The sequence below is a fragment of the Manihot esculenta genome, chromosome 13, assembly GCF_001659605.2.
Source record: "Manihot esculenta cultivar AM560-2 chromosome 13, M.esculenta_v8, whole genome shotgun sequence".
In the NCBI taxonomy this organism is placed as follows: Eukaryota; Viridiplantae; Streptophyta; class Magnoliopsida; order Malpighiales; family Euphorbiaceae; genus Manihot; species Manihot esculenta.
This window is the reverse complement of record NC_035173.2, coordinates 33,191,844-33,208,381: the sequence shown is the minus strand read 5'-3', so window position 1 is coordinate 33,208,381 and position 16,538 is coordinate 33,191,844. Positions and strand designations below refer to the sequence as shown.

Below are 16,538 nucleotides of genomic sequence, written 5' to 3'. Positions count from 1 at the left end.
TAAATTAAATAATGAAAAAGAAAACAATATTCCTAATTAATTCTTAAATGCGTTTCTGTTGCTTATCTGTTTTTTATTGTTTTAAGATTATAGGAATTTAATTAGTTCTATAAAATTTAATAATTTTAGAAAGAATTTTATTAAAATTTAATAAAATTTCAAAGTTAACAAAAAACTATTAATAACTAAATTTAAATTAAATTTATTTATTTTTACATATTTATATTTTTACAGTTATTTTAAGATTGTTCTAGTAGAGCTAAGCATTACCTTACCAATATTGAACAGAAAATCATACCAAATTATACTAAATGGAGAACCATATTTTAAATAATAATAATGATAACAATAATATAATTTTATTATTTAATTTGATGTAGGTGGATTACGTGTGTTTATATTTTTTTTTAAATAAAAATTAAAAATTAAAGTGATAAAATATGAGATTTCTCAGATTTAATTAGATGTACTTAACATTATATTAAAAGTGTGAGTTCCACGTTTATATATATAACTAAAAAAAATGGTTTTTTTTTTATTTAGCATTTTATTCTAAAATTATATAATTATTTTGTATTTATATAGCCCTTTGATATAAATAATTTTGTAAAAAAAATTTAAATGAATTTTTGAATTTAAATGAATTTTTTAAAATTTTATTTTTATATATAATAAAATTTTTGAAGTTAAAAAATCTTATTTAAAATAAAAGAATTCAATAAAATTGAAATTCTTGATTTGAAATGAAGGAATAGTGATTTTTTTAAGTTTAATAAATAATATTAATTTATTTATAATTAATTATGATTTTAACTAAATTCACTGCATTTACATTTATAGAAAAATTAGAAGCATACATCATCAACATTAATATAATAATAATAATAATAATAATAATAATAATAAAGAAGCCAAAAGAATGTTAATTTGAAATTTTTTTGAATTTTTTCTTATTCCTAATTTTCATTTTGATTGGATTAATAAGAATTTTGTAAATAAAAAAATAATTTATCTATTGTTAATTATAATATTGAAATAGTAAATTTATTGCATCTATAGGTATAATAATAATAATAATAATAAAACAGACAAAACAACTCGTGAATGTTGTTTTATATTTAGGAAATATATTTTTCATGTTTATATATATTCAACTACTGTATATTGGTTCAATAATTAAACTTAATGATAATAAATAAATATTTATTTATTCAACACTTATAGATTTAGTCTTATAATCTTATGGTCAGTTCATTTGAGTAAATTTAAGAGATTTTAAATTTTAATCTCTCAATTCTCGATTTTTATTTTAAAAAAATATCTATTATTCAAATTAAAATTAATTGTTTTGTACATACTAAAAAGTTAAATAACTCTATATATATATTTAACAGTTAAATTGTTTAAATTAAATAAATTATGCAAAGGTTAAATAGTATTAAATATAATATACTTTAATATATGTAATTTTTCTATTTGATGTCGTAAAAAATAAAAATGAATATAATATTTTTTTAATAATTCAACGGTGATCTGTGTTTATTTGAAACAAAACATCACTTATTAATAAATAAAAATTTTATAATTGCGATTGTCTTTCACAATAATAATCTCCGTATTAAACCTCCTATTAATAGGATGGCGAATTTTTTAATAAGTAAAAACTTTTAATAAATAAAATTAGTTTGTAATAAATTTTATGTTAAAACTAAATTTTTATTAATTAATTTTTAAAATAATTTTTTAATAAATATATTATTAAATTTATTTAAAATGAATTGAATTGAAATTATTAATCATTTTTAAAAATTATTCCTTCTATTTTATAATTTTTATTTATTTTAAATATTAAAATTTTATATTATGATTAAAATATAAAATTAATTATTATAATTTTATTTAATTTTAAATTATTTTTAATAAAATCTATTATTCTTCATTTCATAATTTTTATTTGTTTTTTCTAATTATTTCAAAATTATTTTTTTTATATTATAGTAACATATAAATTAATATAAAAAATTTCTTAAAATATTTGTTAATATTCAATAAAATATAATATATTTAAAATAGATATAATTAAAAAATTAATAAAAAATATATTTTTTAATATGAATAAAAAATAAAATGAATAAAAATTATAAAAGAGAGGAAATATTAATAGTTTATTCTTTTCAAAATAATAATTAATCATTTAATAGTATTTAATATAGTTTAATATATGTCTCTATCTTATACACTACAATGGCGCTAAATTATATTTTGTATTTAATGTTATTACTAGTAATTTTATTGTTTCAATAAAATTTAAAATGAATATTAAAACTGAGTATAATTATAACATTATATAAAATAAATATATTTTTTAATTTATATAAAAAAATAAAGTGAATAAAAATTATATAATTTTTTAAAATAAAAACCGGGAATTGAAAGAATATAATCTAAAACCTCTTAAATTTATTTAGATATACTTACCATTAGATTAAGACTGTGAGTGCATAGTTAAGAAAGTTAAAATTATATAATAAATGAGTATATAAAGTATAATAATTTTTTTTATTTAATATAAATTAATTAAAAAGTATTTGATTTAATTTATAAAATTAAATTATAAAAAAATTACTGGCTATAAAATTAAATTATTTTTTATAAAATATTTTAAAAATACAAATTATTTAGCCTTAATTATATTTACAAGTGTTTCCCAACCACGCCGAATGAAAATAATTTGTAATCAATTCTCTCTTTCTCACATGATACGTATGGATATGAAAGTGTATAATTAATTATATATTTTAAATATAATAATATCTAAATAAGTCACATTCAAGTAGTGGTAGAGATAATAGGTAAGCAACTTTTATTAATGAAAAAACAAAACTAAGCACCTATTAGCTACGTACATTTGTATTTTTATGATAACCGTCAACCGTCATGTTAATAGTCACCACTCACTTAGATTTAAAAAATGGTAAGTGGCTTCATTATGAAAAAAAAATTAAAATTTCAAATTAACATCAATCGACAATTAAGTAAGTTCCACTTGCACTTAAATCCATATTATTTTTTTTAAATTTAATTACTTTATGCATAAATATATCAATAGCTACTCGAATTAATTTATTATCATCTTATAATTATATTTTAAAATTTAGATAGTAATATATTAAAATCGAGCATAAAATTATTGATTTATAATATATATAATTAATACTTTTTTTTGTTTTATAATTTTTATTTGTTTTTATTTTTTACATATTTTAAAAAGTATAATTTTTTTATTAATTTTTAATTATATCCGGTAAAGAGAGAAAAAAACATCTTTGATTTGATTTCAAAAAGTAACGTTATAACTGGCCAGGAGACTTTAGCTGGTGTCACCAGCGAGTTATGTGCCTCTTATGAGATCAAATTTAAAACTTACAGAATAATCCTTAAAGCCATTATAAATTACATAGTAAGTCTACAACAATAACTAATATTATTACAACAGTAAAGTTAACACCTTTCTTCAAGTTGAAGCAGGTAAAGGGAGGAGATTCAACTTGCTAGACAGAGAATTGTATTGACAGGTTGACAGAGCTTTGGTGAAGAGGTCTACCAATTGGTCTTGTGTGGAAAGATGATTAAGTAAAATGAATCTTTGTTAGAGTTGATTTCGCACAAAATGACAGTATATTTCGATATGCTTGGTGCGTTCATGAAACACTAAATTAGCAGCAATGCCTAAAGCTGCCTTGCTGTCGTAGTGAAGAGGTATAGGCAATGCAACTGAGACCTGTAAATCCTTAAAAATATAGCTAATCTAGAGAAGTTCATTGACTATATTAGCCATAGCATGATACTCTGCCTCAGCAAATAATTTAGAAACAACGGTATGTTTCTTTGTTTTCTAAGAGATAAGACAAGGTCCCAAAAAAATGCAGTAACCAGCTAAAGACTTATGAGAATTTGAACAAGCTGTCTAAGCAGAATCACAATAGGCAAATGAGAGATAGATCAGTAGTGACAAGAAAATATAATCCCAAGTGAAAAAGACCTTTTAAGATATCTAAGCACATGTAAAGAAGCCTCCCAGTGAGGCTTTTTGGGCATGCTCATAAATTGACTTAGATGCTGCACAACATAACATATATCAGACCTTATTAAATTTCTGCAAAGAAGCCTGCCTAGCAACTTTTTGTACATATTAGGTTCAGTCAAAGGCTCTCCTGAGTCAGGAATTAAATGTAAATATTGTGGTAAAGGAGATGATGCTGGTTTACAATAAAACATGCCTGCATATTTAAGAACGTCTGAAATGAATTTTGTTTGACTTAGAGTAGTGGCCTATGAGGATCTGGCTACCTCAAGACCCAAGAAATATTTCAGAGGTCTCAAATCTTTAATAGTAAACTTTGAATGTAATGCATGTTTGTATTTATTAATGGCATCAACAGAGTTCCCAGTTAAGATAACATCATCAATATATACTTGCAGAACCAGAAGCAGAGTACCAGTGTGTTGAATAAAAAGGCAATGATCATGAAAGGACTACATAAATCCCAAAGTTTTAAGAAAGGCTGTAAACTCGATATTCCATTGTCTAGAGGCTTGTTTGAGCCTATATAGGGATCTTTGAAGTAAACAGACATGCCCAGGTTGATTCTTGTGATAGCCCTGAGGGGATATCATATATACCTCTTCATTTAAATGGCCATGTAAAAAAAGTATTATTTATGTCTAATTGAGAGATGGGCCACTATTTAGAAGTGGCTAGAGCAATGAAGATTCTCACTGTGGTAAGCTTAACCACAGGAGAGAATCTATCTTTATATTCTAAGCCTTTTATTTAGTTATAACCTTTTCCAACTAAACGTGCTTTGTATCTGTTTACTTCACCAGTGAATTTAAATTTCACTTTATATGCTCATTTACAGCCTATAACCTTTTTGTTCTTGGACAGATTAGTAAGGGTCCAAGTATTGTTATTTTCCAAGGCTTGGAGTTCCTTAAAACCGTTGCACTCACTAAACCTTTCACAGATCTCCAGCTAAAGGTCTCTGGCAGAGGCAGTGTAGATAAAGCCATTTACTAACTCCTTGGAGATCAAGTTCAGAATCCAAGATGTGACCATGAAATCACATCTCTTCCACTGCTCGTAGTTCTTAGACTCCTTAATAGATGTGGAAACTGTTCTTTTGACAAACCCTAACTTCATCCTGACTTCTAGGGCTATTCTAACAACCCTATTCCAAGATTTGAAGTTAGTTCCTACAAGAGGTACAGAGACCAAGACCATACTTGAATGATCGGAGGACTGTAAACTTAGTAGATCTCTCATTCCATGAACCAAAATCCATCCTTTTTCTAGCATTGTCGTTGATATCTACTTCTTACTGTTGTTGCCTCGTTCTATCATCGTTTGATCATGCGATATTACTCAAATCTACTTGCATGCAAGGGATGAGATGGTGCCGAGGGTTCAAACCCTAACTCTAATACCATGTACAGAGAGAGAAAGAAGAAAACATCTTTGATTTGATTTCAGAAAGCAACGTTACAATTGGTCTGGAGACTTCGGCCGGTGTTTATATATGTACTAGCAAGTCACGTGTCTCTTATAAGGCCAAATTTAAAAATTACAAAATAATCCTTAAAGCTATTACAAATTACATAGAATGTCTATAGCAGTAACTAATATTATTACAACAGTAAACTTAACATACCCATCTTAAATATATTAAATTTTATTAAATATTAAGAGATATTATGAGAGATTTCTTAAAAATGAAATAAAATTAAATAAGATTATAATAATCAATTTATATGCTATTATAGTCTAAAAATAAAAAATAAAAAATAATTTTAAAATAGCAAAAAAAATAGAATTATAGAATGGAGAGAGTAGTTTATTTTATTATTTTAATAGAATTTTAGTAATATTTTTTATTTGTCAAAAAAAATAAATTATTATTATATGTTATGATAATAAGTATATATTTATATATTATTTTTTTTTAGAGTTTTTTCCAAATAGAACTAATTTTAGAGAAGACAAATTTCTGAATAAATGCTTAAAAACTTTTAAGTAGACTTGCACATGTTGGGTTGAATCAAGAGGTCAACACAATGAGTATTTGAAGAATGAGGAAAGTTTCCAATGGGTGTCAAGTAAAGGAAGGAAGTAGCTCCCTAAAACTTCTTCATAGGGATCAAATTGTTATAGAATTTTTGTCGTTCAAATAGAACATTCCTAAGTCCAATCTGGAGGATTTGTTTTAAGTATTTTATTTGATTAATGGTAAAAAATGACAAGACCAACAATTGATTATCTAAGTTTGAATTATTCTAAATAATAATGGTATTGCTTTCAATCCCAGACCCATTTATCTAAGTTAAGAGAGAGGAAATGGGTATACTTTTAGGTCCATTATTAATTAATAATAAAAAAAAATGGAGGATTGCATAATCATGGATTGGGTTATCACTTAAATAAAATATTTTAATTTAATTATGTAGAGAACAGTTGGCGGCGGATTTCTTCAATTTGTTTAGGTTCAACTTGCTTATATAAACTAATACTTTATACAAGTTGATTTGATTTCTTTAAATGGAGACTGGGTTCTTACTTGGTCCGCAATTGCCGGCGAAATGTCATATCCTAGGTGTTTCCGTTTAGTTCAACTCGTTCTGTCTTTTTTTCAAAGAGGGGTAGAATTAATTTCACCCATTTTTTTAAAATGAAAAATTTTATCCTGAATTAAAAATATTAATTTTTAATTTTTATTTAAATTTATTTAAACTATTATTAAATAAATAAATAAATTCAAATAAGTATAAATTGGCCAAAGTCAATAACGTAGTTTAAATTCTTAAATGTTGACAAATGATGATTTTATCTTTGAACCGAAAGATATACATCTTTGCTGTCTAGTTTAAAGTCAAAATTGGCATTTTTATCCTTTTTAAGAAAATTTTATGGTAAAAAAAACGTTTTTATTATTTTATATTTTAATTTAAATATTTAAATTTTAAATAAAATTGATTGTTTGTATTTGTATATAATTTTAATTAATTTTTAAAATTAAATCATTAAACATATATTCGATTATATTTAAAATATATAAATATATATTTATTATAAAATTTTTATAAATATTACTGTAAAATAAAATATATTTTTCCTCTGTAGTCTCTTTGTGTCTCGATATTCTCGCATTTTTCTCTAACTTAAATCTAACTTTTTCTTTTCCCTTTCTCTGTGAAAGACAATTTGCGTTCCGTCAAAAGTCGAGATGGCCAAAAGTAATGATCGTCCTGTGTTGAAACTGCCGAGAATTCGAAAATCCTCGGACAGTCAATACATTGAAGGATTTTGTTACTAGGTATAAGCCGTACATTTTATTTTTGATGGAAATAAAAACTCTTAGTTGTCGTATGAATTTTTTTTCGTAATTTTTTACATTTTAATGGTTGCTTCTCAGTCAATAGATAAGGATTGGGAGGAGGCATTTCGCTAATATGGAAGAGTTATGTGTCGGTTTCTGTAGTTGGTTTTTCTTCAAATTTTATTGATTCGGTTGTTTCAAAAGGTAATATTCAATGGAGGTTTATTGGTTATTATGGGTTTCCGGAATCGTAACGACGACGTCAGTATTGGAACCTTATTCGAGTTTTATCTCGTAGAAGCTCTCTTCCGTGGCTTTGTTCAGGAGACTTTAATGATTTATGCTTGAGAGTTGAGAAAGAAGGAGGAGCAACTTTGCCAAATTATCTTATGCATGGGTTTAGACAGGCACTTGAGGACAATAATCTTGTTCAAATACCCATTGTTGGCTCTTTCTTCACATGGGAGAAGGGCAGAGAGTCGAATAATCTGGTTAGAGAGAAGCTTGATAGAGCCCTTGCTATTGAGGACTGGGCTCGTAAATTCACTAATGTTGTCTGCTCGGTTGTTCATGTTCCTAGATCGGATCACAAACCGTTGGTGATTAATACAGCTCCTAAGGATAATAGGGGAGATAGAAGGAGATTTCGATTTGATAATGCATGGTTATGTGATGAGGGTCTGGCTGAGGTTGTTAAAGGAGTTTGGGTTAATTCTATACCACACAACCTTTTGATGAAGCATGATGATTTAGTTTCTGCTCTTTCGTTGTGGGGTAGGAGTAGAAATAGGGAGTTTTGGCAAAAGAAGAAGACTACACAGAGATTATTGGATAATGGGCCAAGTACTGTTTCTCACGCCTCTTTAAAAGAAGATTGGAATCGTCTCCTTGAGCAGGAAGAAGCTAGAGTTAAACAGCAGGCAAAGTGCTTTTGGCTTAAAAATGGGGACCGAAATACAAAATTTTTTCATGTACAAATTAAGGGCAGACGAAGAATGAACCGTATTACTAAATTAAAGGAGTCGTCGGTACCTGGATTGAGGATGAGCAGGAAATTAAAAATCATGTTTTGCATTATTTCCAATATATTTCTGATGGCGGTGCTGTGGATTGTGAACGGGTTTTTGAGTTGGTGTCGCCCTTGATTAGTGATGTCGATAATGCTGATCTTTGTGCTCCCTTTTCGAATGAGGAATTTAGAGCTGCTCTTTTTCAGATGCATCCAGACAAGGCACCTGGGCCGGATGGGTTAAATCCTGTATTTTATCAGAGATTTTGGCACTTGATTGGCAATGATGTTTCCGATGGTTGTCGCCTATGGTTTCAACAAGGTACTTTTCCTCTTTCTCTTACTAAAACATTGATCGTTTTGATCCCTAAAGTGGATAGTCCTGAAACTATTAAAGACTTTCGTCCAATTGCGTTATGTAATGTGTTATATAAGGTTGTGACTAAAGTTTTGGCGAACAGATTTAAAAGGGTCCTTCCTATGATTATCTCTGAGAATCAGTCTATCTTTATCCCTCATCGGTTGATTATCGATAATGTTATGGTTGCGTTTGAAATGATTCACAATATGAAAATTAATAAGGGCAGAAATAATGGTAATTGTGTACTTAAAATTGATATTTCTAAAGCTAATGATATGGTAGAGTGGGAGTTTCTAAAAGGCATGCTGGAACGATTTGGTTTTTCTATTCAATGGATTAGGTAGTTGACTATGTGCTTCTCGGAAGTTTCTTACAATATCAATTTTAATGGTGATTGGATTGGTCCTATTGTGTCTAGTAGAGATCTTCGACAGGGGGATCCTATTCTCCATATCTCTATTTAGTGTGTGCGGAAGGCTTATCGTTACTACTTAAAGATGCTGAGTCTAGGGGCTGGTTGCAGGGATGTAGGGCAGGTGTTAGATACGTAAAGATCTCATATTTATTTTTTGCAGATAATTCTCTACTATTTTTTAATGCTGGACTGGAGGAAGCAGATAATATTAAATATATTCTCAATACCTATGCGACTGCTTTTGGACAAGTGGTGAACTTTAACAAATCTGACATTTTTTTCAGTCCCAATGTAGTCTCTTCTATAAGGTCTAATATCAGAAATATCCTGGATGTTCATTCACCATTGAGTCATAGTACCTACTTGGGGTTACCTTCTCTTATTGGGAGGAACAAAAAAGCAATTTTTGGTTTTCTGAAAGAAAGAATGTGGAAGAAGATTAATTCAGGGAGCAGCAGATTCCTATCTAGGGCAGGCATGGAGGTTCTCATAAAATTTGTGTTGCAGGCTATACTTGTATATTGCCTGAATATTTTTTTGATTTCCATTACTATTTTGAATGAATTGCATAGAATGGTCAATGGCTTTTGGTGGGGGGGGGGATAAAAGAGAAGGACAGAGGGGTATTAATTGGCTAGTGTGGGAGAAGATGTGTAGTAGGAAGAAGGAGGGGGTATGGGGTTTCGGGACTTTAGGAGTTCTAATTTGTCTTACTTAGCAAACAACTGTGGAGGTTCTTAACAAATCCTAATACTCTTTGTTATAGAGTGTTTAAAGCAAAGTGCTTCCCAAATGATGATTTATTTCCCGTCAATGTAAGTAATGGTGCTAGCTTTGTTTGGAAAAGTGTGATGACATCAAGAGAGTTGATTCGAAGGGGTACAAGGTGGAGGGTGGATAATGGAGAGAAGATTTTAGTGGCTTCACTTTTTTGTGGATGATGACTCCGATTTTATTGAACCACATTTGCTTGTTGGTGACATTTTCAAAGGTAATGGGAGGGTTTGGAACATTGCTCTTTTAATGCATCTTTTTTCTCTAAGAGATATCAGGGCTATTATTAGTATTTCCATTAGTATTACCAATAAAGAAGATTCATTCTTGTGGCACTTTGATAAAAGATGTGTGTATACAGTGAAATCCGCATACTTTGTGTGTAGGGATTTGCTAGAAGGATCATCTTTTAATGCGGGGGTGAGTTGTGGACTAGTTTGTGGAATGTTTCGATCCCTCCAAAAGTGAAGGATTTCTGTTGGAGAGCTTGTAGGAATATATTGCCTACAAAGGATAACTTAAGGCAAAGGAGTGTGGATGTGGATGCTAGATGTTCTTGGTGCCATGAAGATGAAAGTGTCAATCATATTTTGTTGCATTGTCCTGTGTCCAAGGAAGTTTGAAGATTAAGGGGAGTGAGAGATTTGTAGCCTAATGATAATTTTTTATTGCAGATTTTGATATCCCAAGACAATGTGTGAAAAATCTTTATAATGGTTTGTGCATGGAGATTATGGTCAGCAAGGAACCCATTATTATGGAATTAGATGCAAAATTCAACAGCTCACTTTGTGGAAGACGTTATGCATCATATCTTGGATTAGGAAGTTACTCAACGTGCTGGTACTTTGCATGAAAATACCACTGCTACTTTATATCAGGGCAGGAACTTGTTTTATTCCTCCAACCCTGCTCGTGATCCTAAAGCCATTCCTCTCCAAATTCGTACGTCATCTTTAAGTTTGGACAATTTCAGTTGGTTTTGTCAAGTTGATGGGGCTTTATTTCAAACTCAAGATTTTATTGGCTACGGTTTTGTTGTGGAAAACTCTGAGTTTATATTTCAACGTGGTGTTTCTGGTTTCTCAGAAGGTAATAGTACGCCGGTAATTGTTGAAACTTTAGCTCTCCGTCACTGTATGCTCTTTGCGACAGAATTTTTATTTTTTAATGACTGCATTCTTATGAACTGTTTGCAAGTGATTCAAATTTTTCAGTCTCCATATTTAGACATTTTTGAATTGAGTTTGATTTTAAATGATTGTAAATCTTTGTTAAACTCTAGAACTGATATTTTTGTTAGATGGATTCATCGTTATGTCACTATCCCTTTTTATTTGATGAAATTTTATTAATATAACCATAGCTTTGCTTTTAAAAAAAATATCAATTAATTATAATTAAATATTAGTTAATATTATTTTTATATATAAAATTAATTTATATTTAAAATAAATAAAATATTATATTTAATATTTTAAGTTTTAAAAATTAGTTAAAAATTATAACTATTGTTAATTTATTTAAAATTTAAACATTTAAATTAAAATACAAAATAACGTAACCATTAGCCTTTTTTAATCAATTAGATAAAATTTTATTATTTGGTATGGAACAATTTAAGGGAAAAAATTTAAATAAATTCTCACCAAATTATACTTTCTCTACTTTTCAACAGAAAAAATAATATTATTTTTTCAATTATATCATTTTAAAGATATTAAATTTTATTAAATATTAATATTTTAATTAAAATAAATAATTAATAAAAAATTATTTTAAAAATAAAATAAAATAAAATAGAATTATAATAACTAATATATATGTCATTATAATGTAAAAATAAAAAAATTAACAATAATTTTAGAATAGTTAAATAAATAAATAAAATTTATATAACAAAAAAGTATATAATTTTAATTTCTTGTAAAATAATTATTTTAAGTAAAAAAAATCAAATTCTTTAATTTAAAATAAAAGAATTAATAAAAATAACATAAAATGAATTGAATTCCTTATAAATTTTTGATTTCAAACAATGATATATATATATATATATATATATTACGATTTTAGATGAACTTCTTCAATATATTAGCGATTTGAATAATTATTAGTTATTTTAATAATTATTAGATATTAATTAATTGTTTATATAGTGATTTAAAATAAAAATATTTAATATTTAATAGTTATTAGATATTAGTTAATTGTTCATAGTGATTTAAAATGAAAATATTTGATACAAAATAAATATTGAATTAATTAAAATGACAATATAGAATATAAATAAATATTATTAAGCATTGATATAAAATTATAAATTAATATAAATTAATATCTTTTCAATAAATTAATAATAACAATTATAAATTATTCTTAAACTAGTAAATTAATTGTATCTTTTAACTAAATTAATATATATTTAAATTTAATTAATTAAAAAAGTCAACATTTATGTTATTTCATATTTTAATTTAAACATTTAAATTTAATTAAAATTTAATTAGTAATGGATTGAGTTTAATCAATACGATATTAAATATATACTAATTTTTATTAAAATTCAAAAATCTCTTGAAATTAATGATAATATATTTTATAAATAATTAAAATTAATTTGAAAATTTGAAAACATCCAATAATTTATAGTTAAAAATATTTAGAATTCACAATAATAAATTTATTTATATCAATAAAAAATAACTTTTGTTGCATTAAAATGTTGTATAATAATAATCTTAAAAAGAATTATATACTTTTTATAATAATTTTATTTAAAGTTAAATGAATTAATAAAACAAATTATTAATATTATAAAAATATGATACGTATGAGAAATTGTATGAGAAATTCTTTGGGGAGACCCATATTCGGTTTAAACTGAAAAAAATCGATCAAACTAAATTAATTTGAAAATTCAATTTAATTTTTTATAATTTTGATTTGATTTGATTTTTAATTACAAAAATTTCAATTATTTTAATTCAGTTTAATTTTAATAAAAGGAATTGAAAAAACTGACTGAATCGATTAGTAATAATAATATATTATTTTTATATTGAAATTAAAATATTTTAATTAAATTTTAAAATACTAAAAATAAAGAATAAAAAATAAAAAAATATTAAAAATTCAAGCGGATCAAATCAAATCAAATCGAACTAAATCAGTTCGATTTGATTCGATTCGATTTTTAACTAAAATCAATTCGGTTGGATTTATATAAATATCAAAATTTTAATTTTTAATTTATTCAGTTCAGTCAAGTTTTGAACCGAACCAATCGAATACTCACTCTTATTTTTTCATGCATCCCGTGTATATATATTCGGCTGATAAATAAATAATAAATTAATTAAAATCATATTAGATTACACATTCAAATACATTTTATTGACGGAATGCACGAATGTGTGAAAGAAAATTTCCCAATATAAACCACAATATGCATTTTGCTCACAGTTAAACTTCGCAACTCTTCTACTCCTATGCCTACTAGCCTTCTGGTTGAGGAGTGGAGCTACTCGATTTCCTAGCAAATTGAAGCTCAGTTCTTAGATTTGTAGTTAACCAACCATGGACAAAGTTTGTACCTCCTAATGTTGCTTGAACGTTGATTATTCTCTTCCAATGTCGTCTCAACAGACGTATCAATGTGATTAGTAAAGCAACGGTTGATGCACCTCCTGAAATAATGAACAATCCTATAAATGGTTCTGGTCCTAAACTTGGGGTGACATTGGCATCAGATGTTGAAACTGAACAACTGGAAGAGGAAAGCATGTCTTCTTCCCTTCGCTGCATTTCCCCACTCTCATTTAATATGTAAATTGCTTGTGACATGTCTGATGCCCAGCTAGAACCCTTTTGAAACGCCTGCATAACAAAAGAAAGATCAGACTAGGAAATCTGCAAGCATTAGAGCATAGAAACTTCAAAGAGTGTTAATAAGGTTACAAAGCCAAAACCGCCTAGCTTGTAGGTAGGTCCTGTAATTGTGAAGCCTCTGCAGTATTTTGCATGAAAAATTTTGGCGTGAGGCATCAAAATAAAAGCAGCTTTAATATCTCCGTTTGCTAGAGCCTTTGCATAGTCATCGCTTGAAGCTATGGCTCTGATATTCTGTGGTTTGAACCGTAAGACTTTCACTAAATACTGAATTACAAGGGAACTTCCATCACAGCCAACCATGGCATCCGTTCTCTTGAGCACATCAACATCTAATATAGATGGTCCGGGATGTGGGTTGGTTAATAAGGAGGTGAGGCTCGCCGTGAACGTTGAGCTAACAACTAGCAACAGGAATAACCATGGTGCTAGCACAAAAATAGATAAATTATTCTTTGGTGTTTCTCCTAGAAAATTGAAGAAAATAATATGTTATAAACACATATAACAGTTAAATATTGCACCGGATAGACTACAAACCTTTAAACTAATGTCCTTCTAAAATACTAGGATTTAAACAGATGAAACCTTCAAATTCCATGGTGTAAAATCAGCAGTTTCTAGTTCGTTTTGAAAATTGCAGAACATCAGGAATTCTTTTTCAATTTTGGAAAAAATAGAACCCATAAGTTATTAGCATTCTGCATAATTTCAAGCCATGCCTTCAGAAGGTTTAGTTATCTTACTCTGCCCAGAATAGAGAGTTGCAAAGGAAATCCATAAAGCAGTTCTGATTGGTCTAGCAGGCGAACCGCCATTCTCTTCATGGTTCTGGCGTTCAATAAAACAGATAACAAAACCAGTAAACACACTCATAACTGCCATAGTAAACCACATCCCTGGAGTAAAGGGGTTAATGAAAAACCAGGCATGTGATTTATTTGTTCTAGCTTTAACCAACATTGTGAGTCCTGCTTCCACATATGGCTGTGAGAATTCCACAAGTTCATACCCTTCTGCTTTTATTACTATATCGCCGGCAGCTGCATCAAAAGTCTTCAACAAAATGGGTAATATAATCAGCAGTTTAGTCACTTCTCACTCTTTTTCTTTTCACTTTCTTAATTTAGTGCTCCTTGGTAAAGGATCTATCACCTCCTTCAAGCTATTTGGCTTTATTCTCATCTTTTTCCTAGGAATCAAACAAAGGTTGCATCTATGGAACTAACTATGATGATATTTTGGTTTTCCATAACATAAAGCTCCATTTGCAATAAAAGGTTTCTTGATTTTAGGTTTCAGTCACATAAATCTTTAGATGACATAGGACTCAAATTCTCTGATCAACATATCAACCATTCATGTCTGATCTATAAATCATGCAACCCTTTAAAGTACAATTTTCTTCTATGTCAAGTGACAAATGTGGAACTCAAAAACAGCAGAAAACAATAAAAAGTAATGGTAAACAAAAACCTTACCTTGAGAGAAACCTCCTTAAGCAAATCATCAATAGAACCATTAAAGGGCACCATCTTGTATCTCAATTTGTAGGGCAAAAGCCTAACAGCTGCTTCAAATACATCAATTGAGAATCCTGTTATGTTTTTCTCATCATGAGTTACTTCCACGAATTGCTTCAATGTTGATCTCATTGGTACTCCAACTTCCAACAGTTTCCCTTTAGACATTGGAAATTTTTTGCCATAAAAGTTATTATTTAGCTGTTTTTGCCCAAAGGCAGACGCCTTGTGAGCATTCATATGCTTCATTGGCAGAGATTTCGGAATCATACTCCTTTCATTTGCCTGAAAATCATTGCGTACTGAATTGAATGCTTGATTTTCCAGCCTTCTGAAACGAGGAACATTTGGGTCCGTTATAGAAGATGTTAGAGAATTAAAAGAACCATGGCAGTGCTGGGATGTTGAAAATCCTGTCTGCATACTTATTGTTTGCTTCAACTCTTTGGATTTGGGATTCATGAATCGCTGATCTTGCTCTGCAAAAATATTCAGAAGACAAGTTGAGAAAAATGAAGATCAGACCATTCGACAACTGAGGCAATTTTCTGGTCCGGCGAACAAGTAACAGCTGACGACTATGAGCATAAATTATGATAAACTACATATAATTTAATTTTCATACCATATGTGGCATGGAAAGCTGTCCCTGGAACATCTTTCTTAACACTGGTATTGGAATTCAAATTCACAGGACAATCAGAAGCAGAGTTTATAAACTTAACGATATTAGCTCCATCTTTAATTTTCCCGATACTCCATAGCAGTAATAATAAATTTAAAAGGCTCACAAATAATTGCAGAAACATAATCCATTGCCTGTTTTTCTCCCCAAACATTGTCTTCCTCTTCTTCTTCCTTTTTCTTGTCCAGCACTATGGTCAACACACTGCGCTCTGTTCATTTTATGGACATGGACGCGTATTCTGTCGTTGACCATTCCTTCAAAATCACTTACGTAAATATCTATATATCTTGAACGTCGTCGTTTCTTTAACGGATTCTGGAAGTGTTGAGCCACAACACGAAACTCGAAGCATGAAGCACGAAAAACTAAACAGCAGGAATTTGATGGTTGTTGTACCTATGCGCTGCTGCTCTATTGAATTTTGCTCCTTATGTCAATCTTATGGTCGTTCATATAATTGAATTCTGGATAATTGAACTTGATCTTGTGTCTTCAGTTGAAGTT

The 16,538-nt window shown here is 28.3% G+C and overlaps 1 protein-coding gene across 1 annotated transcript; it reads right to left on the bottom strand.

The window, feature by feature from the left end:
- Positions 1 to 13,265: 13,265 nt before the first annotated feature.
- LOC110630109 (glutamate receptor 3.2) lies at positions 13,266 to 16,195 on the bottom strand. The gene is made up of 5 exons (XM_021777429.2): positions 15,972 to 16,195; positions 15,305 to 15,825; positions 14,570 to 14,879; positions 13,893 to 14,290; positions 13,266 to 13,811 (listed from the first exon to the last, which is right to left on the bottom strand). The coding sequence occupies exons 1-5, from the start codon at positions 16,183 to 16,185 to the stop codon at positions 13,431 to 13,433; spliced, it is 1,824 nt and encodes a 607-aa protein (XP_021633121.1). The 5' UTR covers positions 16,186 to 16,195; the 3' UTR covers positions 13,266 to 13,430.
- Positions 16,196 to 16,538: the final 343 nt, after the last annotated feature.